Source organism: Hemiscyllium ocellatum, chromosome 1 (genome assembly GCF_020745735.1).
Source record: "Hemiscyllium ocellatum isolate sHemOce1 chromosome 1, sHemOce1.pat.X.cur, whole genome shotgun sequence".
In the NCBI taxonomy this organism is placed as follows: domain Eukaryota; kingdom Metazoa; phylum Chordata; class Chondrichthyes; order Orectolobiformes; family Hemiscylliidae; genus Hemiscyllium; species Hemiscyllium ocellatum.
The window spans coordinates 105,474,123-105,500,327 of record NC_083401.1 but is presented as its reverse complement, the minus strand read 5'-3'; the positions used below and the strand labels follow the sequence as shown (position 1 = coordinate 105,500,327).

Sequence of the window (26,205 nt, the reverse complement as noted above, 5' to 3'; positions counted from 1 at the left end):
AGATTACGTGAACAATGAATTATGAGTAGACCATTCAGTAGACCTTTGAGCCTGATCCAGCAATGGTGAGATTCAAGAACTGAGTTGACAATATGATAATATAGCTAATAGTTAGCAGGAACCAATGAAGGTTCGTGAGCATGGGTTCTATGAATGGGACTCTAGCCAAGATAGGAAACAAGCAACAAAGTTTTGGAGATCAGGCAGATGTGCGTGGTAATACTGAAGTCTCGAGGCAAAGGAATGGCTGAGGCTTTCAGCATCAACTAAACTGAGGTTCACTTAACAGGGACCCGGCATAGGTCGATTGAAACAGGTAACTGCAAGACAGAGCAGCAAATCGGAGCACTGGTGGCCATGCATAGAAGAGATAACCTAATACAAACTAGGCATCCTCTTTGAAGGAAAAGTGTTGATCGACTGCTAATATGGCTTGTATTACAAAGGAAATCAAAATTAAAAGCACAAAGGATTGTAAAAATGCCAACAGGAAAATTTAGTTAAGAGCTTGTGATGTAAGTATTGGTGGGAATTTGAAAAGTTAAACAGGATGCAGCAAAGTCAGAAAAAGAAATCTCAGGAAGCAATACATTGAACATGTTATAAGAGAATTAGTATTTAATACGGTTAACCAACAACACAGGAGAAACTTCATCCACTTGGATATAAATAACTGGTCCTTGAAGGAACTAACCAGTTATTTCAGTATTGCACTGAACTGGACTTTTTTCTAAGTTGTGTCCTAAAATATTTCTGCAGCAAGAGTGTGTACTTGTTCCCAAATATAGTTTGAGGCCCTCCAGATGACTTTTATCCATCTCAGATGTTAGGGAATGAATTAAGTATGCGGCAACAAACTCATTTTGTTTGATAAGACTTCATGCAACTATCATTCCCTACTTGATATCAGTAACTTACACTAACACCAATAAGGAGGATTGATACCAAGTCCTCTCAGATGGTTTCAGAATATAGACTCATAGATTCATACAGTGTGAGAAGAGATCATCCGGTCCAACTCATCCAACTGACCAGACATCTGAAAGTGGTCTTGTCCCATTTGCCAAAATTTGGCCAATATCTCTCCAAACCCTTCCTATTCATGGACCCATCCAGATGCCTTTTGAACACTGCAATTGTATACACCTTCTCCACCACCTCTGGCTGCTTGTTTCATACACACACCATCTCGGTGTAAAAAACGTTGCCTCTCAGGTCAATTTGAAATCATTCCCTTCCCATCTTAAACCTATGCCCTCGAGTTTAGGATTCCCCTACAATGGGAAAAGACTTGGCTATTCACCCTGTCCATGCCACTCATGATTTTATAAACCTAAAGGACATAGCTGCTAGACTGATTTTGCGGCAGATGGTGAGGGAACCAATGAGAGAAAAACATACTTGACCTCATTCTTACCAATCTGCCAGCTGCAGATGTATCTGTCCATGACAATAATCAGTAAGAATGATAATCAGACAGTACTTGTGGAGATGAAGTCCTGCCTTCACATTGAGAAAAACCTCTATTGTGTTGTGTGGCATTGTCATTGTTCAAAATGAGACAAGACTTCAAACAAATCAAGCAACTTAAGATTGGGCATCTGGGAGGTGCTGTGGGACAGCAGCAGCAAAATTGCACTCGAGCACAATCTATAACCTCATGGCCTGGCATATCCCCAACTCAACCATTACCATCAAGCCAGGGGATCAACCCAAGCTCAATGGAGAGTGCAGGGGAGAGCATACCAGGAGCAACACTAGACTAGGCTGAAGATGTCGAATCTAATGAAGCCACCATACAGTCTGCTTGCATGCCAAACTGCATAAGCGATCCCACAACCAACAGATCAGATTTAAGCTCTGCAGTTCTGCCACATCCAGTCATGAATGGTGGTGTACGATTAAACAACTCACTGGAGGAAATGGCTTCAGAAATCTCCCCATCCTCAATAGTAGAAGAGCCCAGCACAGTGAAAAAGGTAAGGCTGAAGCTTTAGCAGTAATTTTCAGCCAAAAGTGCCAAGTGAGTGATCCATCTTGGCCTTCTCCAGTAGTCCCCAGCATTACAGATATCAGTTTTAGCCAATTTGATTCACTCCATGTGATATCAAGAAATGGTTGGAGACAATAGATGCTGCAAAAGCTGTGGGTCCTGACAATGTTCCGGCAATAGTACTAAAGACCTGTTCTCCAGAACTTGCTGCTCCACTATCTAAGCTGTTCCAGTACAGTTACAACATTGGCATATACCCAACAATGTGGAAAATTGCCCAAGTATGCCCTTTACATAAAAAAGGGACGAATCCATCTTGGTCAATTACCTTCCCATCAGTCTACTCTCAATCAGCAGCAAAATGATGGAAGGTGTCATTAACAGTGTTATCGAGCAGCACCTGCTCAGCAATAACCTGATGCAGAGTTTGGGTTTCACCAGGACCACTCAGTTCTTGACCTCATTACAGCTTTGGTTCAAACATGGACAAAAGAGCTGAATTTCAAAAGTGAGGCGAGAGTGGCAGCCCTTATCACCAAGGCTGCATTTGACAGTGTGTGGCATCAAGGAGCTCTGGCAAAACTGGAACCAATGGATATTAGGGAGAAAACTCTCCAGTAGTTGGAGTCATACCTGACACATAGGAAGATGGTCATGTTTGCTGGGGGTCAGTCATCGCAGCTTCAGGACATCTCTACACGAGTTCCTCAGGGTAGCATCCTAGGCCCAACCATTTCAGATGATTCATTAATGATCTTCCTTCCATCAGAAGATCAGAAATGGGGATGTTTGCAAATGATTGCATGATGTTCAGCACTATTTGTGAATCCTCAGATACCGAAGCAGTCCATGTCCAAATGCAACAATATCCAAGCTTGGGCTGACAAGTGGCAAGCAACATTCGTGCCACACAAATGGCAATAAGAAACAATCTAACCACTTCTCCTTGACAGTCAACGGTGTTACCATCAGTGAATCCCCCTGTATCAACATCCTGGGAGTTATCATTGATTATTCTCTCAGTTGGACTTACCACATAAATGCCATGGTTACAAGAGCAGGTCAGAGGCTAGGAATACTGTGGTGAGCAACTCACCACCCAACTACCCAAAGCCTGTCCATCATCTAAAAGGCACAAATCAGGAGTGTGAATATTTGCCTAGATGGATACAAGCTCCAACAACACTCAAACTGCTTGACATCACCAAGACAAAGTAGGCCACTTGACTGGCACTACACCCACAAGCATCCAGTCTTTCCACCGTCAACACTCAGTAGTAGTGGCGTGCACCATCTACAAGATGCACTGCACAAATTCATCAAACATCCTCAGACAGCACCTTCCAAGCCCTAGATCACTTGCATCAAATTCCCCTCTAAGCTACATACCATCATGACTTGGAAATATATTGCTGTTCCTTCACTGTTGCTGGGTCAAACTTCTAGAACTCCTTCCCTAAGGGCATTGTGGGTTAACCCACAGCAGTTCAAGACGGCAGCTCACCACCTTCTCAAGGGTCGGGCAATAAATGTTGGCCAGTCAGCGATGCCCACATCCCACAAACGTATAAATTTTTAAAAAGCCTCTGTAAGGTGACATCCTTTAGACTCAAAGTGCATGAGAAAACACATACAACGTGGCACAGGTTAGTGGTAAACCAGAAGATTAGGAAAAGTTTAAAAACCAACAAGACAATCAAAAACAATTTGAGAAAATAAATTGGAAGGGAAAACTAGCAAGCAATATTTAAAAAATGTCAGACCTTCTTTAAATATATAAAAAGGCAGAAAGAGATGCTAAAGTGAACAAAGGTGCTTAGATTAAGGCTAGGGAAATGATAAGTGGGGAACCATGAAATGGTAGTGTTGAATAAATGCTTTGTATCAGTCTTCATGTGAGAAGACAGTAACAGCAGTCATCAAATACAGTAGCAGTAACCAGATGGGAGGGCTGATAAACATGATACCACATTTCCTGAGTAGGAAGAGCAATAAACCACGTAACTATGCATCTGTCAGTCTAACATCAATGGTGAGAAAATCAGAACACACTATCAGGGACTAGAAGCCCTTTTTGGAAACACAAGGCTACCTGGATTTATTAAAAGAAAACAGTGCCTCAACTACTTTGACTGAATTCCTTGATGAGCTATTGGAGAAGGTTCAAAGTAGTGCACTTCAGGAAGGGCCACTCAACAAAATGCCACACAAATAATGTTAATCATTCTGTAGAACATAAAATTCAACTTGAAATAACACTTACTTTACTGCATTTGGGTCCAAGGAAGCATAAAGGTAATACAAACACTTCATTCTTTCCTCAGTCTCCAGATTATGTGGAACAAGGTACTGAGCGAAGATTTTTTCCACCAATAATCTAACCAAAGAGGAAAACACAAAGTATGAGATAAAAAGTTGGCTAATGTTAGACATGCATACAGGTTGGATATGTAAATTTATATAATACAACTCTCCAGTCCCAAACAAGAAGTCTGAACTTGTTTGTCTCCCAACATGCGCAACTCCCAAGAGGGAGGGTAGCAGCTTACTGGTAATGTCACTAGCTGGAAATCCATTGAACCAGGCTAATTTTTCAGGGACGTAGTGGGAATCCCATCACAGCAGGTACTGAAATTTAAATTCAATAAAATCTGAAATTAAAAGCTAGTCTAATTGGCGAATGTGTACCGTTGCCAACTGTCATTAAAAAAAAGAGCTACTTCATTCATGTTCTTTTGGGAAGGAAATCTGTCATTGTTATCGCATCTGGCCTCCATGTGACTCCAGAACCACAGCAAGTCGTTGGACATAACTGTCCTAGCCGAGATAAGCATTCATTTCAAGGACAATTAGGGAGGGGCAACAAATACTGGACATCCATGCAAGAACAAAAATATTCAGCTCCACCACTGTTCATCCCAAAGTTCAGAGCACACCTGCACCAAATATTAAATAAGTGCTCTCTTGTCTAGGCTGCCAGCCGGCATCATTATCCATGTGATGGTTCCTCACTGCAGAACCACTGGAAGTGCTACCATATCCTCAGCTATCTCTGTAATTGGAGAATCTGGCTTAGAAGTTTAAACAAATACATTATGAATACAGGACTTCAAAGAACGTAGGGAGGCTGTGGAGAAGGTAGCACTGACAGGGAATACTTGCGGACACAGAGATGGGCTCAAGTGTGTATACTTCAATGCAAAGAGCATCAGAAATAAGGTGGGTGAACTTAAGGCGTGGATCGGTACTTGGGACTACGATGTTGTGACCATCACGGAAATGTGGATAGACAGCTGCAGAAAGGCAGTTCGAGGGGATCTGCCTCTGGAGGTAGTATGGGCTAAAGTCAGAAATAGGAAAGGAGAAGTCACCTTGTTGGGTGTTTACTACAGGCTCCCCAAAGCAGCAGAGATGTGGAGAAACAGATTGGGAAACAGATTTTGGAAAGATGCAGAAGTCACAGGGTAGTAATCATGGGCAATTTCACCTTCCCAAATATTGATTGAAAGCTCTTTAGATCAAGTGGATTGGACGGGGTGGTGTTTGTGCAGTGTGTCCAGGAAGCTTTTCGAACTCAGTATGTAGATTGTCCAACCAGAGGGGAGGCCATATTGGATTTGGTACTTGGTAACGAACTGGGACAAGTGATGGGCTTGTTAGTGGATGAGCATTTTGGTGATGGTGAACACAATTCTGTGACTTTCACATTGGTTATGGAGAGGGATAGGTGCGTGCAACGGGGGAAGGGTAAATACAATGATGCAAGACAGGATCTGAGGAGCATAAATTTGGAGCGTAGGTTTCAGGGAAGGATGTCGTTGAAATGTTAAACTTTTTCCAAAGAACAGATACAACGTGTCCTTGAAAGGTATGTACCTGTCAGGCAGGAAAGAGATGGTCGTGTGAGGGAACCTTGGTTGATGAGGGAGGTTGAATGTCTTGTAAGAAAGAGAAGGAGGCTTACATAAGGTTGAGGAAACAAGGTTCAGACAGAGCATTGGAGGGACACAGGATAGCCAGGAAGGAGCTGAAGAAAGGGATTAGGAGAGCTAAGAGAGGGAATGAAAAATCTTTGGCAGATAGGATCAAGGATAACCCCAAGGTCTTTTATGCGTATATGAGAAACATGAGAATGACGGGAACGAGGGTAGGTCCGATCAAGGACAGTAGTGGGAGACTGTGCATTGAGTCGGAAGAGATAGAAGAGGTCTTGAATGAGTACTTTTCTTCAGTATTTACAAATGAGAGGGACCATATTGTTGAAGAGGACAGTATGAAATGGACTGGTAAGCTAGAGGAGATATTTGTTAGGAAGGAAAACGTGTTGGGCGTTTTGAAAAACTTGAGGATAGACAGGTCCCCCGGGCCTGACGGGATATATCCTAGGATTATGTGGGAAGCAAGAGAGGAAATTGCAGAACCGTTGGCATTGATCTTTTTGTCTTCACGGTCATTGGGGGTGGTGCCAGGGGACTGGAGAGTGGCGAATGTTGTGCCCCTGTTCAAAAAAGGGAATAGAGATAACCCCGGGAATTACAGGCCAGTTAGTCTTACTTTGGTGGTAGGCAAAGTCATGGAAAGGGTACTGAGGGATAGGATTTATGAGTATCTGGAAAGACACTGCTTGATTAGGGACAGCCAGCACAGATTTGAGAGGGGTAGGTTTTGCCTTACAAGTCTTATTGAATTCTTTGAGGTGGTGACCAAGCATGTGGATGAGGGTAGAGCAGTGGATGTAGTGTACATGGATTTTAGTAAGGTATTTTTTAAGGTTCCCCATGGTAGGCTTATGCAGAAAGTCAGGAGGCGTGGGATAATGGGAAGTTTGGCCAGTCGGATAGAGAACTGGCTAACCAGTCGAAGTCAGAGAGTGGTGGTAAATGGTAAATATTCAGCCTGGAGCCCAGTTACAAGTGGAGTTCTGCAGGAATCAGTTCTGAGTCCTCTGCTGTTTGTAATTTTTATTAATGACTTGGATGAGGGAGTCGAAGGGCGGGTCAGTACATTTGCAGACGATACGAAGATTGGTGGAGTTGTGGATAGTGAGGAGGACTGTTGTTGGCTGCAAAGGGACTTAGATCTGATGCAGAGCTGGGCTAAGGAGTGGCAGATGGAGTTCAACCCTGTCAAGTGTGAGTGTGTCCATTTTGGAAGGACAAATAAGAATGCGGAATACAGGGTTAACGGTAGGGTTCTTAGTAAGGTGGGGGAGCAGAGGAATCTTGGGGTCTATGCTCATAGATCTTTGAAAGTTGCCACTCAGGTGGATAGAGCTTGTAAGAAGGCCTATGGTGTATTAGCGTTCATTAGCAGAGGGATTGAATTCAAGAATTGTGAGGTGATGTTGCAGCTGCATAGGACCTTGGTAAGGCCACATTTGGAGTACTGGGTGCAGTTCTGGTCGCCTCATTTTAAGAAAGATGTGGAAGCTTTTGAGAGGGTGCAGAGGAGATTTACCAGGATGTTGCCTGGAATAGAGAATAGGACGTACGAGGATAGGTTGAGTGTGCTAGGCCTTTTCTCATTGGAACGGCGAAGGATGAGGGGTGACTTGATAGAGGTTTAGAAGATGATCAGGGAAATATATAGAGTAGACAGTCAGAGACTTTTTTCCCAGGTACAACAGTGTGTTACAAGGGGACATAAATTTAAGGTGAAGGGTAGGAGGTATGGGGGGGATGTCAGGGGTAGGTTCTTTACCCACAGAGTAGTGGGGGCATGGAATGCACTGCCTGTGGGAGTGGCAGAGTCAGAATCATTGGTGACCTTTAAGTGGCAATTGGATAGGTACATGGATAGGTGCTTAAGCTAGGACAAATGTTCGGCACAACATCATGGGCCGAAGGGCCTGTTCTGTGCTGTATTGTTCTATGAAACTCCCATGTGTTCATGGTATGTCAGACATTTAATGACAGAAGTGTAATGCCAGGCAGCATCACCAATGACAGCACTTAACAGCATTGAGGTAATTTTAGAGGATCTGAAACGGTGTCCTTTTCAAAGATAAGAGCTTCTAATAGTATTTTCTGGGAGTGCTCCATGCATCTGGGAAGCTTCCCAATAGAATTATAAATCTTAATTTTAATAGAAATTTTGACTGACTAAACAAGACTAAAGATGCACAAATATATTACCATTAAAGGAGCTTCAATGCAAGTTTTAATTGCCAAATTTAAAGATCTTTATTTCAGATGATTTTTTGTGCTTTTGATAGAAAATAAAAGAATTCAAAAATTCACAAAACAATAAGTGCATATTGAACAAATTTAAATCTCAGGAAAATGAGTGTGAAATGGCAAACAACAAATAATTACATGACATGCAGGTAACACAGTTACAGGTAGAAATGTTCATGCAATTGAAAAAAGTGCAATGAACACTTTCACACATCCTTTCTGAGCAGAATCACTCATTAAGCTTCATAGCTTGAAATAATGCAGTTCAAACTACCTTCATGGAAAGATTTTCATGAAGTGACATTTGATAAGGTGGCATTTAAACAGTGACTACACAAGAACTCATGATTTGTTTTATTCATTTATGGGGTGTGGATGTGCTGGCTAGGATAGCACTTATTAATTGTCTAGATTAGAGAGGTGTTGGAAAAGTACAGTAGTTCAGGCAGCATCCGAGGAGCAGGAAAATCGATGTTTCGGGCAAAAGCCCTTAATCAGGAATAAAGGCAGGGAGTCTACAGAGTGGTGAGATAAATGAGGGGGGGGGGGGAAAGAGAGAGAGAGAGAGAGAGAGAGAGAGAGAGAGAGAGAGAGAGAGAGAAAGTAGCATAGAGTACAATAGGTGAATGGGGGTGGGGATGGAGGCGATAGGTCAGAGAGGATGATGGAATGGATAGGTGGAAAGGAAGATTGACAGATTGAACAGGTCATGGAGACTGTGCTGAGCTGGAAGGTTGGAACTAGGGTGCGGAGGGGAAAGGGGAAATGAGGAAACTGGTGAAGTCCACATTGATGCCCTGGGGTTGGAGTGTTCCGAGGTGGAAGATGAAGCATTCTTCCTCTAGGCGTCGGGTGGTGAGGGAGCGGCGGTGGAGACGGCCCAGGATCTACATGTCCTCAGCAGAGTAGGAGTGGGAGGGGGAGTTGAAATGTTGGGCCACAGGGTGGAGGAATTGATTGGTGTGGGTGTCCCGGAGATGTTTTTACCTAGCACTTATTAATTGCCCAGGCATCAGTTAAGTGGCAACTACATTTCTGTGGATATGAACTCACAGAGTAGGCCAGGTAAGGTCAGCAGATTTCCTTCCCCGAAGGTCATTAGTAAACCAGATGGGTTTTTCCAACAATCAACAACTGTTTCATAGTCATCATCTGTCTCTGAATTCCACAAATATTTTTCAACTGAATTCAAATTTCACCATCTGCCATGGGTCCTGGGTCCAAATATTTCCTGGGTCTCTGGATTAACAGCCAAGAACAATGCCATGACGTTATCCCCTCCGTCCTACCAGGGTGATATAGTACCATTGGGGGTTGAATTATTTTCTTGAAAAACATTCATTAAGACAACAGGCATAAATTAGCAAAAGATTTTCTTTTCCCCAAAACAACAGATATACACTTTGACTATTATTTTAAACGTATCTTCCAAGACTCGTCACAGCTAATGCGTTTCCATGCCATTTGTACAAAGCTGAAAGTGTTTAAGCAGGTATTTATAACCAATTTGTTGCACCTCAGATTTACATTTAACAATTGATAGTGTTCAAAATCATAGCATCCAGTCATTCTTTCTCCATATCGCTCCTAAAGATACAAGTCTGAAGCTAGAAATTCCACATTGGTTGATAAGGAAGTTCTTTACTGATGTGATTTCAAGATTTGTTGGCTCCTAGTTTCCTGCAGACCTTGGCAAAAACATTACCCAGCCCTGGCAAAAGGTTGCATCCCATTCTAGTTCCAGTTTTGGAAGACGAGTCACTTCCTCAAAAAACAGGAGGATGATGAGCCAGTGACTTTCAGTTTCTTTAACTGAATGCTTACTGCTCTACAAATCACAGGATGGTTGCTTCCATGTTACTGCTGATGCCTGTAAGCCAACCTTTCCTTTCACCCTCACCATCTGGCCTCTTGAATCTCACCCCCCCGGCACTCTCATTGAGATCCCCAACCTGGACTTGCATAAACTGTGCAGCAAAATGGCATGGGTCTTAGTCCCAGCAGTAGGCATTGTTTTCAACTGATGCTGCGGGAAGATAAAGATACTAGTCATCTGATTGACTTGCAGTTCTGTAAACTGGGGATTCCTTTTGAAAATTAGACAACAGTCTCATTTTAAAACAATTAACATTGTTCTCAGCATTAACTTTCCAAATGGCAGCCATCACGTATGTGGGCAGCGGTTCATATTCAATTTACAGTGAAGGGTACAGGGGCTTCAGCGTCCTGTAAATTCCAGCTTAATAAATATCTTGGGATTTGGGGCACTTCAAGGCACTACACAAGTGTAATTTCTTGCTACCCAAGGGGAGCATTATTCAGATTTTTGCCGCCACTAGTTAATGAAGAGCAAGTCGAGTGAAATACTTAAAATACACAAATAAGTGCAAGAGAAAGAGGATGCTTCATAGACCAATACATTAGATTAGATTAGATTAGACTTACAGTGTGGAAACAGGCCCTTCGGCCCAACAAGTCCACACCGACCCGCCAAAGCGCAACCCACCCATACCCCTACATTTACCCCTTACCTAACACTACGGGCAATTTAGCATGGCCAATTCACCTGACCCGCACATCTTTGGACTGTGGGAGGAAACCGGAGCACCCAGAGGAAATCCACGCAGACACGGGGAGAACATGCAAACTCCACACAGTCTGTCGTCCGAGTCGGGAATTGAACCTGGGTCTCAGGCGCTGTGAGACAGCGGTGCTAACTACTGTGCCACCGTGCCGCCCACAAAAGAATCTTGATTTGACAACAGAGCCAAAATCATTCAAGCAGAACCAAGGGAAAAACATGGTTAGATGCCACTAAGTAGATGGCAATGCCTTAACCATTTATGTGTAGTGTAAGGCCACTAGGACCCCTTCCATCCTTATCAAGGGGAGTGCTAACCTTCTCTCCTTTCATACAATACATCTGAAAAAGATCAGCTTGTCCAGAAAAAAGTAATTATTTATTAAGTAGTCAAATAAAGATAGGAGCTACTGGAAAAAAGCAACCCAAAAGAGACCAAGTTCTAACATTAAGGCCCACAAGGCAAAAGTGCAAAACTAAGGAATATTAATCACATAGGTATGAACAACAATTAAAAGTCCTGCTTCAAAGTCGGAAGAAAGAACAGTTGCAAAATTGTGAATAGTAACGTTTTCTAAACACATCTGAAAACCATCCATGATGTTATATATTGTGTACAGTTATTTTCCAATCAAAATATGCAACTCAACCTACTTGTCATCAATGCTGTTCTGGTAATAGATATGCAGGAGTTTGTCCTTGATCCAGTTTACTTTTTGAGCAGCCTCCTTCCCAGCCTCTGCATGAAGACAGTACTTTTTGTATAGTTGAGCCAAACCCATCATTGCTTCTTTCCGCACTCGCCACTTAAAACACAGAAAGATAATTGAAAGTCAGTCTCATAAAATATTGAATATGTTTGTTGTTCTTATAACTTTATCCCTCAAATTTATAGCAACTTTTGGATTGGCTCCCTTGGAAAAGTGACCCACCTACTGCACAAGTTCTGGCAGCCATTTTACCAATAGCCAGAAAGTAAATGAAATCAGCTTGGTGAAGACTGCTCTGGATTTCCTTATCTGTGCAGAATGACCGAGCTTGGTAGAAGCAGAACAATCAAACTTCTCTACAGAAATAGATCTTTGGTTCATGCTGCTGTGACCAAGGTCTACTGCTATAAACTGACCTTCACACAAATCTTTTAAAAAATTCATTCATGGGATGCAGATATCACTGGTCAGACCAGCATTTATTATTCATCCCTAACTGACCTTGAGATGATGGTGGTGGTGAGCTATCATCTTGAACTACTATAATCCATTTTGTGGAGATACACTATGCTGTTAGCGAGCTCTAGGAACTCGACCTTGATGGAAGCGATGTAACATACTTCCAGCTCCAGATGGTGAATGGTTTGGATGGGAAGTTGCAGACAGCATTCCCATGTAGCTGCTGCCTTTGTCCTTCCAGATGTGGCGACCATAGGTTTGGAAGTTGCTGTCTGAGTAGCCTTGATGATTTTATACAGCACTTTGCTGTCACCAAGCTACAGTGGTTGAAGGACTGATTGCTTGAGGATGTAGTACTAATCAAGTATGCTGCCTTGCCCTGGGTGGTGACCAGCTCCTTGAGTGTTGCTGCAGCTGCATTCATCCAAGGAAGTGGACAGCATTTCATCACACTCCTGACTTAAGCCTTGTAGATAGTACACAGGCTTTGGGGAGTCAGGAAGTGAGTTACTCACTGCAGGAATCCTAGATTCTAACATTCTCTTGATAACCAATTATTATTATATATTGAATTTCTGGTCCATAGTAACGCCACAATGCTGACAGTTGGGAATTCAATGATGGCAATGCCAAGAATATCAAAGGGTGATGGTTTTACTCTCTCTTGTTGGATATGGTTATTGCCTGGCACTTGTGAGATGCGAATATATATTGTCGTTATATTGAGGAACTAGGGCTCTTGTGGTGCCCCTATCTCTTTACCAGGAGGGCCACGCTCAAGGCCCACCTGCTCCAGAGTACTGCATCAAAATCTGAAAGTAATTTGAAATGACCTACAAAATTAGTGATTTTGTGGTTGGTCATGCAATGTTATTTCTACATAGACATTTGTTCATTTATTTTTAATAACTGAACGAATGAGAAGGAATTCAACGTATAATGAATTGGGAATGCATTTCTGTCACTTAACAGAAGCAAACTGCTGATGCTTCAGGTATTCATTTTTCTGTTTTCTCTGAAGGCACAGAAGGTATGCAGTGTCAGAGAGACTGCACTTTTATTTAAATACAGCACGAATGGACAAAGTGACTTTTGAACTATTACAAATGAAGCGTGCCTGAATATGCGTGCCTGAATATGCGAGTTTCCTACAAGTTTCTAAAGTTCCTACAAGTTTCTAAAGTTCCTACAAGTTTTCCTGCGCAAGATTAATTCAATAAAATATGTATGGCTTTACATTTCACAACTCTGAAGTGAACATTAGGAAAATTATTAAAATGATCAATTTTTAATAGGTAGAATAGAACATAACAGTGTTTATGTAAACAAACAGGACATGCAAGATGAAGGAAAAACATCAGCACCAAGGTAATAGATGTGACTCATTATCTTTTTATATTTAGTTCTTTAACAGTTAGGTTTTTCTGACCAAAATAAAGCTATTCCTGATGTTTGACTACAGTAATTATAGTTTGATTTCAATTTTGATTTCAGATTTACAAAGAAACAACAAAATGTGGATTTCTGTTGAAACAAGCGTTTCACTTTCCCTGCTTGTGGATACATTTCTAAATATATCAATTAAAATTGAACAAATGTAAACTTTTCAACATTCTACAACGCCAAGTTTCATGAAATGATTTTGACCAATTGTTATGCATTACGGGAATATTTATTTCAAGAATACAACATATTGCAATAACATTTTATTTTCAGTGTGGCTACTGTTCTTATGAATTGTCATTCACAGAAATATTACAAACAACAGAAATAAAATAACAGAAATAAAACCAATACTCATAAGGCCTGGACACCACAGGTGGCAACCTAACAGTTTTCATGAATTGATAATTAACACAAAATCCTTATTTGAAGCAAAGAAAAGGAACCAAGAGATAAATTATGCAGAGACAAATTATGTGCAACAAGTGCAAATTTGAGACCTTACCCTTTTGTCTAGTGTTCTCTCCCTCACAAACCCAAGCAGTTGGTCATTCACTAGTGATAGATCTTTCTTCCCTGCTGTTATTATTGTAACAATGACATCATGTCGGATTGCCTCTTCTGGATCATGTGATCGAACCTTCAAATATTCTATTAAAAGAATTCTTATTTAAAACATAATTTCTGAATCAGGATTACTGCAAAACCTTTTACACAGAGACATACACTGGAGTAAACAATTCTACTACCTCACCTAAAGATCGTATTTTATTCAAGATTTTTTGCAGATCCACAAAACTAAGTTGGCTTATTCTTTCAGACTATCAGAAAATTAGCAATATTTAGTGTTATAGACCCAAGTTCTATGCAAAATGTTAATTACTATTACATCTTGTGAATTTTAAAAACTGAATTTAACAACCTGGATTCTGCACTTAGTAGTGAAGTAACTGTGACATGGTTTTCTCTTTTCAGCAAGTTTAAATCTGCTGTTTAAAGGAATCTCAGGACATGGAGCAGCGCTGATGTCAACCAAAACATAATTGGCCAACTACATTCATGTCTTCACAAATAACAACAAAACAAATCTGAAATAAAAACACTATCTTGGGGACACAAAACAAGTCTTTGACATCCTAGTTGTGCAATCAGCCAGGGTTTCTCTAGTACCAAGTGCAAACCTATCTTCACTTGCCAACATATGTATTAGAGGTCCTACAATGTCATACCCTATTAGAATACTTATTAGCAAGCCCAGAAAAAAGGGCAGAGCCATTTGCGTACTGTGGGTGGGCCAACACCAGACAGTTTGAAGTGACAGCTTACCAACACATTCTCAAGGACAATTAGGTACTGGAAATAAATGCTAGTCTCAACAGCAATGAATACTTCCCAAATGATTCCTTTTTTAAATGCACCTGTAGCATTGCATTTTTCAAGACTCTAGTTAGAATATAAGCCCTTGCTCATATCTCTAACCCTGCTAATTTATAAATATAAATATGCTTTAAAAAGTATAAATTCTGATAAACATAAATGAATTTATCTGAAAGTTAGGATTTTTAAAATAGAGGAAAGTATTTTGGTGTTTGCTCTGTAAGCTACCTTTTACGAAAAGAAAGAGGTCAGAATGTCATTTGGGATAGTGGCCAAACGTCCAAGAAAGCATGTGATTCAGTGAAGAGCTAATGAAATGTTTCTAACGGAGTCTTATGACTTACAGTGAAAATAGATCAGGGACCACTCATTTAGCTTGGTCAGGTGTTAAGTTCAGAAAAATCAAGTTTTCATTTCAGAACAACAGTAAGAAAGGTTTTCTTGTGATGTCTACAAGCTGTGACAGTTGTCCATAGCTTTTTCAAGTAATCAGAACTGAAGAGGGGTTCAGGCCAGTAGAAGTGGAAATAAGAGTTAAAACTGTCTCAGCAGTCCAAGAAGAACTTGAAAAGGTCAGTTAAGTTGGAAAATAAAGACTTGGAATAAGAGTGATGCTTCTCCCAGATTGACTGTCAAAGGTAATGGCTGGATAAGAGATTGAAAATTGGTTTTGCTCTCTTTATGTTAATGTCTTGTGTTAAATAATATGGCAGCCTCATAGGAGTATGTTCACTGACTAACCACAACAGTAAACATGCAAAAATTAAACTTGTGATCCACCAAGCTTATGATCCATCAAAGTAGATTCCACCAAGGTCTGACTTGCCCAGTTTCATCACCAGCTGGAATCATAACAAAAGATTTCCAATTTACTAAATTAATCTGTACTTTCGTGATCAGCCTAAAAGAAGCCTCTCTTGCAGACTACAGGATCCAACACAGCAAATGCTAGTTCAAAATAAATATCAGGAGCAAAATTTGGGTAGCTTGCACAAAAGGATGTCGCATGTTAAAAGTAATACCAATTTTAAATGATTTATTTGATAACCATCCAGATCTCAAGGATCGCCCATGATTATATGGGCCAAATAGACAAAGGAAACGCAAAGCTCTGTGAGCAAAGTTGCAATACTGGACAAATTTCAAGAGCAAGGAGAGACAAGGTCATACAGGGATTAAACAAAGCAGGAATTTAAAATATGAAGCACTGAGGTACCAGGAGTTAATGCTGAAAACAAAAAGTACTGGAGGTCACAGCAGGTCAGAAACATCCTTGGAGAAAGAGCAAGTTGATATTGAGTCCAGATGCTTCTTGCATTTTGTTGGGCCATCAATGTTGCAAAGGCTATTTATGGGTGGCAAATTTTCAAATAAACATCTCCAGAAAAAAGTAAGAAATGATAAACTCACTGAATTAGTAAATAGACGTTTATGCTATTAGCCAACTGCAATATCTCAAGTTAAAAATCACCAAACAATTGCTTCAAATTCAATGTGCTATCATTTGTTACCAATCCAGTATTTCTCACTTGGTTTCCCCTTTAACAATGCACTTCTCAATTGGGAAGAAGCATGTAATTAAATAATAACAGAACAAGATATGCAAAAATGTTCCAATGATAGTATGTATCAAACACTGAATAACAGGATGGTTAAGCATGGTCGGATTGTTCAAGCATATAATACAGTTGAGAAACAACTTGTTCAAGCATATAATACAGTTGAGAAACAACATAGTAACATTAAATATAGATGCAGCACTCCCAGACAGATGTATTAATTTAGAAATTGGGAGATGCAAGTCCTCAAGAATTTACATATTTTTAAAAAGTGGTGCAACAACTATGAAGCAATTGGCTTTTATCAACTAACTCTGCACAGGCACCTAAACACTTACATTAGCAAGTGAAGGTAGACTTATGCTGGACTTATTAGAGTAATAATCATCTCGCCAATTTCATAACCAAGATATTGGAGAATTATTTTATGCCCCCAGATAAAGTGTTCGCTATTTGTGAACACTTCAATGCAACTGACAAGCTAAGTGCTTGTTGATAGGAGTGGGGTTTGGTCCATGCCCTGAGATCCCTTTGATTTTGCAGCAGATTTAAACTGTTGCTGGAAAGGAAAAACCATGTCACAGAGTTACTCACTACTAACCATAAAAGCCAGGTCCTTGAATTCAATGTGTAAAATCACAGATGAAATCGTAAGCCAAAATAATTGTTTATAAAAGTTCACACAGAATTTGTTCAGACCGCACATATCTGTATCTAGCCTCCAAATGTGCAGATATGGTAATCTCCTTTAATCAATTTCTGATTGATTCCCTTCAATCGCTAATCCACTATTCAACACAGGTGCATTAATACCTCAACTATTGGCTCTGAAAGCAGATTTTGCAAACTATGTGGGTTAATATCTCACCTGTAAGATCTTTGGCTAAGTCTGGATGATTCATCAAACAATGACTTGCAAACTTCACGCATTCTAGTCTCACAGGAACATGTATGTCGTTAAATCTATATAAAAAAATAATATTTTTGATTTTCAAGTATGTTAACACATGCAACTTATTTCCCCAATCTCAAAATAATTTATAGAAGACTCCTGAACAAAGGAATAAACTGATTTATTCACCTAATGAACACAGTAATAACGATACTTAAAAAACAAGATGCGTATTGATCATTTACTGTAGAGTCTGTTCTTCTATTCTTTAACTGTACCTCACGCTCCATGTTGTCTGATCAACGTTCTGCAAAAAGACACTGGAGGGTGTGTCTGCTTTGAGTATAATTGGGAATCCTGAGGCAAATTTTGGTCAAAGTTATACCTGCTTTCAACTGATTTTCAAAAAAAATTTACATTTATATCATGCCTGCAATGTGATGAAATGTCCCAAGGCAGAAGCAGATTAAAGTAAATTATGATATAGAGTCAGGAGGAGATAGTAGGACAAACAATGAAAAGTTTTGTCAAGGAGGTAGTTTATGCAGTGTCTGAAGAGATAAAGATGAGTTGGATACAAAAAGAGCAAGTCAAAGAACATCTTCCTAATCTTGGGTTTGAGATAACTGAAGGCTCTGCGCCCAATAGAACATTAAAATTTGGAATATACAAGAGGTCAGACTAAAAGGTCACATATGCCTGAGGATTGTGGGAGAGATTACAAAATAGGGAAAGTCAAAGCCATGGAGAAGTTCAAAAATTGGGATAACATTTTCAAATCCAGATTTTGCTTGAACTGGAGCCAACATAGGTCAGCAAAGAGAAAAAAAAATGATGAGGATGAAAATTTCTACCCATTAATAAACTGTGACCAGAGTTTGCAGATACATTCTATTTTGCTAAAAAAAAATGCACAATCTGCAGGCAGTCAATACATGTAATAGTTTGTAAATTCCACTTTGGAAAAAGAACCAGTCTGACTCATGATTGGGATACAGACAGACTCTGACCTCACACCTTTAAATGTATTGTCTGAGCTGAGATGTTTCCTTTTGTTATAAAACCTTAAGTTATCTTGTAAGGTAACTTAAAGAAGTTCTGGGATTTACATATTAATGAATCGAAACCAGCAACCCACTCTAAAAGATGAAAGATTTAAAAATCCAGGTTTGTTCAATATATCATTTCAGTTGCATGACACTGTAATCTTGTTATAAATTCTTTGTCTTATCTCATATTCCATAACCACCTGATGAAGTAGCAGTGCTCTGAAATCTAGTACTCCAAATAAATCTGTTGTTGTGTGATTTTTAACTTTGTTCACCGTGGCAACTTTGCACAGTGGCAACAATGTGTACCAGCTACAAGATAAACAGCAGCAACTGAGCAAGGCCCATTTGAAAGTACCTTCTAAACCCACAACATCTGCTACCTAGCAGGATAAACATATTAGATATAAGACAATGTCAATGCCTACAAGTTCACCTTCAACGTCATTCTTACTTTTTTCTTATTTTGCAATGGATCAAAATTTATGGAACTTCCTTATTAACAGTACTGCGGGAGTAACTGCATACTACGGACTGCTGTGTTTCCAGAAGGCAGCTCATCATCACCTTCTCAAGGGAAGTTAGGTTTGGTCAATAAATACTAGCCAAGCCTCAAATTCCCACAACCGATGAAAGAACTAAAGAATTATAGCTTAGGGAGTAAGAAAAGTGTCTTAATAGATGTCAAAAACAATAACTTCAGCATCTGCAATGCTTAATTGGATCATCCAATACTGAGTATCAGACAAGCAATCTGATAATTTATCAACAACAGAGAAAGTTGAAATATGCTACTAGTGTGGTAGAGCTGGGTGTCTTTGGCATAGATAAGAACATGACAGCTGCACTTGTGAATGATTCTGCCGAGGGATAGCAGACAGATGAAAAATAAGAGGGTCCAAAGACTAATCCCTGCAAGGCACCAAAGATAAAAATACAGGAGCAGAAAGAGAAGCCATTTCAAGTCATTTTTGGTTCCAGTTAAATAGGGGAGAATGGAACCTGGTGAGAGCAATTCAACCAAGTCAGAAGACAGTGCTGAGGCAACTATTATTCTCTCTTGGTCCCCAAACTCTCTCCCTCACAGCAATTTAGGTGCACCTACACCCCGAGAAATGCAATTGCAGTTCATGATGAGCTTTTCAAGAGCAACTTGTGATGGCAATAAACATTGGTTTAACCGTCAATATATGCTTCCCATGAATGAATTTTTAAAAAAAATCTATTAACCTACCTTCCTCTCAAAACAGTCTCCAAATTTCACCATTCTCCTTGACACCAGGTCAAAGGTTATCAAAATAGAGTATATCAGAATGTTCTTCATACCCCTGCATCTCAACCAAAATTTCAGACTGTGCCCCCTATTGTCAGTAATGGAAACAGCCTTTGTCTCTCTTGTCTAAACCTACCATAATCTTGTACAGCTCCATCAAGTCTCTCCCCAGTTATTACTATTGCAAGGAAAACAATCCCAACTTCTCCAACCAACCTAATAGCCAAAATATCTTATTCTGGGAAATCTTCCCTATGCCCTCTACATTGGGAGTTCCAATTACTTCTGCTTAATTCAGCAATGGCAGGCCACTCTTATTTGTCAACACTATTCTAAGTAAGTTCAGTATAACTTAAAGGAAAAACATCCTGCATTTCTATCAAGTACTTTCTGCAGCCCAGTTATCTTAATATTGGCTTGAATAATTTTAAGCCTTGGTACCAAAGTGGGCTGAATAAAGAGGAACCTCGATTATCCGAATACCAATTATCTGAATATTGGATTATCCAAAGGAGATCTCAAGGTTCCGGTAGAAACATTACATTAAAGACGTGTTTCCAACACTGATCCTGTGTTTTGTTTACAAAGATTAAACAGGCACCACCTCCAAGTGACTGACCTCCCGCTCCCCCTTCACCCTCTCCCACATTCTACACAGGCGTGTACTCTAAAACCTTTCCCCTCCCCAGATAATCTCTCCAACATTATCCTGCACAGGGTAAAGGTGGAACATGTCAAAACATTGCAGTAAAAAGTTGTGTACGCGCACGCACGCATGCCTTATTTGGAGACTTACCCCACAAAGGCAGTAGCAGCAGTCTGGTTGGTGGCAACCAGTCTGGCTGCCCCAGAGAGGAGGCGGTGTTTGCGGGTTGCGAGCAGTGTTGGGCGGCGCAAGTGGCGATGTTGGAAGGGTTGGGAGCGGTGTTAGATGGGGTTAGAGGCAGGCCGGGTGCACTGTTGGACAGGGTTGGGGTGTTGGCAGGGGGGTGGTGTTGAATGGTGGGACAGGGGCTCACATGTGGTGTGCTGCTGCTTCGTCCCCTGAATGGGGAGCAGACTTAAAAAACCCCGAGCCCCGGAGGGAAGGCATTTAATCGATTAACCGAATAATCGATTCCCCGAAAGAAATGTGCCCGCCCATCTCGATTCGGATAATTGAAGTTCCTCTTTACAATGGTATTTTGGGTGACAAGACAGGAGGGATCGATTGTGCCTGGTATGACATCCAGAACCCTGTACCAACAAGGCAATTTCCATCCTTGGTACCTTGCCCTTCAAGCTTTTGGTCTTTGGAGTCCACTCTGCTGTGCCAAATTTTACATATTTTTGTTTCTTCTCATTTCCCTCATTTTACCTCCACAACTATTCTCATACTGTTATGACTCATGCACCTTTTTTCTTTGAGGTTCTCTTCTCTCATTCATAGAACTTAGAACATTACAGCGCAGTACAGGCCCTTCGGCCCTTGATGTTGCACCGCCATGTGAAATCAATCCGAAGAACATCTAACCTACACTATTCATTTCTCATCCATATGTCTATCCAATCACCATTTAAATGCCCATAAAGTTGGCAACTGTTGTAGGCAGGGCGTTCCACACCCCTCCTACTCGGAGTAAAGAAACTACCTCTGACATCTGACCTATATCTATCACCCCTCAATTTGAAGCTATGGTCCCTTGTGTTATCCAGCACCATCCTAGGTAAAAGGATTCTCACTCTCCACCTGATCTAACCCTTGCTTGTCTCAATTAAATCACCTCTCAACCTCCTTCTCTCTAACAAAACAGGCTCATGTCTTTCAACCTTTCCTCGAAAGACCTTCCCTCCATACCAGACAACATCCCCACTAAGTCTCCTCTGAACCCTTTCCAAAGCTTCCACATCCTTCCTATAATGCGGTGACCAGAACTGCACTAAATACTCCAAGTGCAGCTACATCAGAGTTTTGTACAGCTGCAGCATGACCTCATGGTTCTGAAACTCGATCCCTCTACCAATAAAAGCTAACAAACTGTATGCCTTCTTAACAGCCCTATCAACCTGGATGGCAACTTTGAGGGATCTATGTATATTTAGCACACTCCTTTTGCAGTTAGCATTTTACAGGCCACTATCACACGTTTTCTCCAGACATTTCCCTTCACTTTGTTCTGTTCCATCTTTGAATGTCACCCACCTGCAACATCTTCCAGTTGTGATAAAGTGTCCATGCTTAAAATACTAATTTGTCTGTTCTCTCCCCAAATACTAGCTAGTTTGTGGAATTCTTCCATTTTCTTCTGTTGCAGATTTCCAGCATTTGCTCGTTCTAAAAACGCCTTTTAAATTAATTTGAATAGATTTTCTTGGATTTTACAGGTCGCATATGGCAGATGTTAGGGAATCAACATTTAAACTAACGAATCCCTAACTTATGAAATGACCTCAACACCCATTTGGAGATAGAGAAGAGGAAAATCTGGAAAACGTGCTCATTCTTGATTGATATCCATTAATTTGACAAAGTAGGAACTCTGATATATGGCAAGCATCAAATATTTGGTATAGGGGCTTGGGGTTTGAAACATTGGCCTATATTTATTGTGAACATAGAATAACAATTTGGTCAAGGTGCAATGATGCTATGCCTGTAAACGATACCCAAATTCTTTTCACCACTTTTACAGAAGGAACTTTCAATAGCACCCACATTTTAATATGGGATTACATATGAAAAGATACGAATGGAGAGAATATCACGATAGCTATAGCAAGTTCTTCTGAAATGTACCCACTACAGTAGTATCGGAAACTCAATTTGTGCACTGCAAGCTCCCATAACTATCTTGAGCTTGAACAAAAATAAACCATGCACAAGAACACCACCTTGAATCATTTACAAGTATGTATTGTACCGTCCAAGGAAGCACTGCCAGAGAGGACGATTTTGTGTTGCGAGCTCTGAATCCTTTGCACCGAACAACTTAGCCAAGAGTCGAACAACAGCCAATCGTTCTTCTCCATCATTACTCTAGGAAGACAAAATGACATGAGTAAAATATACAAGAAAGACTAGATTTCCAAGGACTAATGGAAGTTAGAGAAAACCTGAACTCTGACTAAAATACTGTACAAAGATGTACAGTAATTCAATTTGACCATACACCAACTTACCTAACAAACCAAATACATCTTTTACATGCTGATGCAAGAATAGAATGAGTTAAATTCATCCATCTCATAGCCAGGATGGGCCTTGGATACAAAATTTTGAGTGCACAATTCATTGAATATTCAATTATAAAGTGGAATATTATAACGTAAAATATTAATGCCATCATTACCACATTAACCACCAGAAGTAGAAACGTTCACATCAGTGCTGTCTCATTAAACAGCACTGTATTGTTATCTATTTGCATTATATTTAATAACTAAACATAAAATAGATTTTCTGTCACAGAAAACCGACGTCACATTTCACAGAACAGTATAAACAAAGGTCTTAGCATCAGAGTCATGCCGCATGGAAACAGACCCTTCGGTCCAACCAGGCCATGCCGACCATAATCCCGAACTAAACTAGCCCCACCTGCCTGTGCTTGTCCCACATCCTCCAAACATATTATTCATGGACTTATCCAAATGTCTTTTAAATGATGGAACTGTACCCGCATCCACCACTTCCTCTAGCACTTCATTCCACACGAGCCACTGCATGTGTAAAAAAGGTGCACCTCGTCTTTTTTAAATCTTTCTCTTTTCACCTTAAAAATAAGTCCCCTTGTCTTGAAATATGATAAAGTATTTCAGTCAGCATATGTACTGCCTGGATGTAGGTTTGCTCGCTGAGACATTTCGTCACCCTGGGTAAGGTCTTCAGTGGGCCTCCGGTTGGAATGCCATGTTTCTAGGAATTCTCAAACGTGTCTCTGTTTGGCTTGTCCTAGAATGGATGTGTTGTCCCAGTCAAAGTAGTGTCCTTCCTCATCTGTATGTAAGGATACTAGTGAGAGAGGGTCATGTTGTTTTGTTTGTTACAGTCCTTGCATAGTAGCAAACACTACATTGGACAAACAGGCAAAACACTAGCCACCAGGATACATGAACATCACCGAGCCACAAAAAGACATGGTCCTCTCTCACTAGTATCCTTACATATGGATGAAGGAGGACACCACTTCGACTGGGACAACACATCCATTCTAGGACAAGCCAAACAGAGATAAGCATGAGAATTCCTAGAAGCATGGCATTCCAACCGGAACTCCAAGGGCGGCACAGTGGTTAGCACTGCTGCTTCACAGCGCCAAAGACCCGGGTTCAACTCCCGCCTCAGGCGACTGTGTGGAGTTTGCACGTTCTCCCCGTGTCTGCGTGGGTTTCCTCCGGGTGCTCCGGTTTCCTCCCACAGTCCAAAGATGTGCAGGCCAGGTGAATTGGCCATGCTAAATTGCCCGTAATGTTAGGTAAGGGGCAAATGTAGGGGTAGGGGTACGGGTGGGTTTCGCTTTGGCGGGTCGGTGTGGACTTATTGGGCCGAAGGGCCTGTTTCCACACTGTAAGTAATCTAATCTATCCAACAAACACATTGATTTGGACACCATCTACCACCCCCGAGAAAAAGAACAGGAAATGACATCACCAAAGAAAACAACATCACCAACCCAAACATATAAATAGAAAACAGGAGTTATCAACAGTGCTTTGCCCGGAGGCCCACTGAAGATGTTACCTAGGAGAGTGACGAAATGTCTGGAAATGAACCTTCCAGCTCAGCGACCAAACTACATTCAGAACTACAAACTGAGCTACAAATCTTCTCAAATCTCACTAATACGTGCTGCCTCTTAAAATGACTTCCATATGAATGCAACCCTCTACTTGCTCAGCAAAATTCAGGCTTTGTAGTTTTAATGCACATATATTTACGTCAATGACACGATATAAAATACATGTCTGCATAGAGTCTCATGTTCTGATTTACCATGAGCTGTACCTCTGGAAACTTTGAAATAAACTAAGATAACATACTGAAAGTCTTACCAAGTTATACCTGAAGACAAAGAAAACTAAACCAAGCAGATAAAAAAACCTTCTAACGAGAAACTACTACAAACTCAGGAAAACATCCAATTGCAGTCGGCAGTAATAGCAATGCATTAAACAGTGAAGCAATAAAATTACTTCCATATTTTAGGAGGCATTAGCCTTTTTCCTTCAGGTGTTAAAAAAGGTCTCAAACAAAGTTTAAATTTTAAAAAATTATATATTCACAACCAAATTATTAAATTCCCTCTCAATTATATTTTATTGTTTAATGTCTCAGATTTTCTCAGTAGCTCAAGCTTCAATTGTATATTTTGCTCCAGCATGATTAGAATGTTTTCAGTCACAGCTGCACATGCAACTTGCAGAATTTTTCATTATCCTCAAAATATTTTGGAACTGAACTAGTGTGACATGAATTTTGCATGGATTGGAAAATCTGTTTTTAGAGATATTCTTTTCTTCGACCTGTCCTATTAAAATCCTTCCAACTCCTTTCCTGTTTTAAATTCTGATCAAAGTAACACTTGTGCGCAAGAATTCCTAAGACTCCTTCACACAAACTAAAAATTGCTAAATGCTTCTTCGCTGAAAAGGTTTCCAGTTTGTTATTTTCCAAGTAATTTATGTCCACTTTGTTTATGGAAATCTGTAGAAAGTTTATTATAAGTGTATCAAATACCTTTGTAGAAAAATGCTAACAAGTGAAAGTGGCTGATGATGAGTAAAGCAGTTTGCAACATAACAACAAACACAAAAGGGACTGCTGCATTACATGAGAAACAATGGACAAGTGAGAATGCAGAATGAGCACAATGGCTAGTTTGTGGAGGCTGGGGATAGGTGGTTTTCATTGTATATTGACACATTATGAGCAAAATCAAAACATGAACTGTTAACCCAGAATTAGCAAGCACATCAGTCTCTTAAAATATTGCTTTAAAAGCAGAATAATGATAGCTGCCGAAACAAATCAACAGAGTTGCATTATGGCATGAAATAGAATTATTACTCATTACAGGCTATTGAACTCAATACAAATTAGTGCATAACTATTCACAAACATAATTGGCAAAATAAAATACTCATCAGGGTAACTTGCAAACAAAATTAACTGGGATTTTGTAGTTGTATGTCTGTGCTCAGAAACAACAGCAACTTCTTGATGTTCACACACATGCAATTATGTACAAACATCCAAATTAGGAATAGACGACTCAGCTCCCCCCACTACTGTGTTGCCATTCAGTAAGACCGTAGCTGATTTGATTGTTAATTCAAATTTATAATTTCACCTCCCCTTGATAAACTTGAAAGGTTGAAAGGTTAACAACTATCTATCTACTTTTGTCTTTAAGATATTCAAGTATTCTGCTTTCACCAAATTTACAGAAAGAGAGTTCCAAAGACTCATAAACCTTTATAACAAAAAAAATTGTTTAATCTCCAGTTTAAATGGGTGACTTGTGATTTTTAAACAGATCTCTAGTTTCGGATTCTCCTGAGAAAGCCTAATCTCCACATCTACCTTGCCAGGATCCCTCAGTGGGGTTTATATGGTTAGTCAACTAATCTAAACCCCAGCAGATATAAGCCCAGTTTGCCCAACCCTTCTTCCTACGACAACGTGCCGATTTCAGGTATTATTCAAGTAAATGT

The 26,205-nt window shown here is 40.3% G+C and overlaps 1 protein-coding gene and 1 non-coding gene across 7 annotated transcripts in view; both read right to left on the bottom strand.

Annotated features, from left to right (window-relative positions):
• The window catches only part of pds5a (PDS5 cohesin associated factor A), a 216,414-nt gene that overhangs the window by 81,526 nt on the left and 108,683 nt on the right, over positions 1-26,205 (bottom strand). For all 6 annotated transcript variants that reach the window (XM_060824715.1, XM_060824763.1, XM_060824744.1 and 3 more), the window contains exons 9-13: positions 22,413-22,528; positions 17,167-17,261; positions 13,868-14,013; positions 11,405-11,556; positions 4,257-4,370 (exon numbers count right to left, since the gene is read on the bottom strand). In XM_060824715.1, coding sequence (XP_060680698.1) covers positions 4,257-4,370; positions 11,405-11,556; positions 13,868-14,013; positions 17,167-17,261; positions 22,413-22,528 — 623 coding nt within the window. The remainder of the gene's footprint in view (positions 1-4,256; positions 4,371-11,404; positions 11,557-13,867; positions 14,014-17,166; positions 17,262-22,412; positions 22,529-26,205) is intronic.
• LOC132820963 (U6atac minor spliceosomal RNA) lies at positions 10,962-11,090 on the bottom strand. Its single transcript, XR_009645264.1, has one exon. It is a non-coding gene; the product is annotated as a U6atac minor spliceosomal RNA (small nuclear RNA).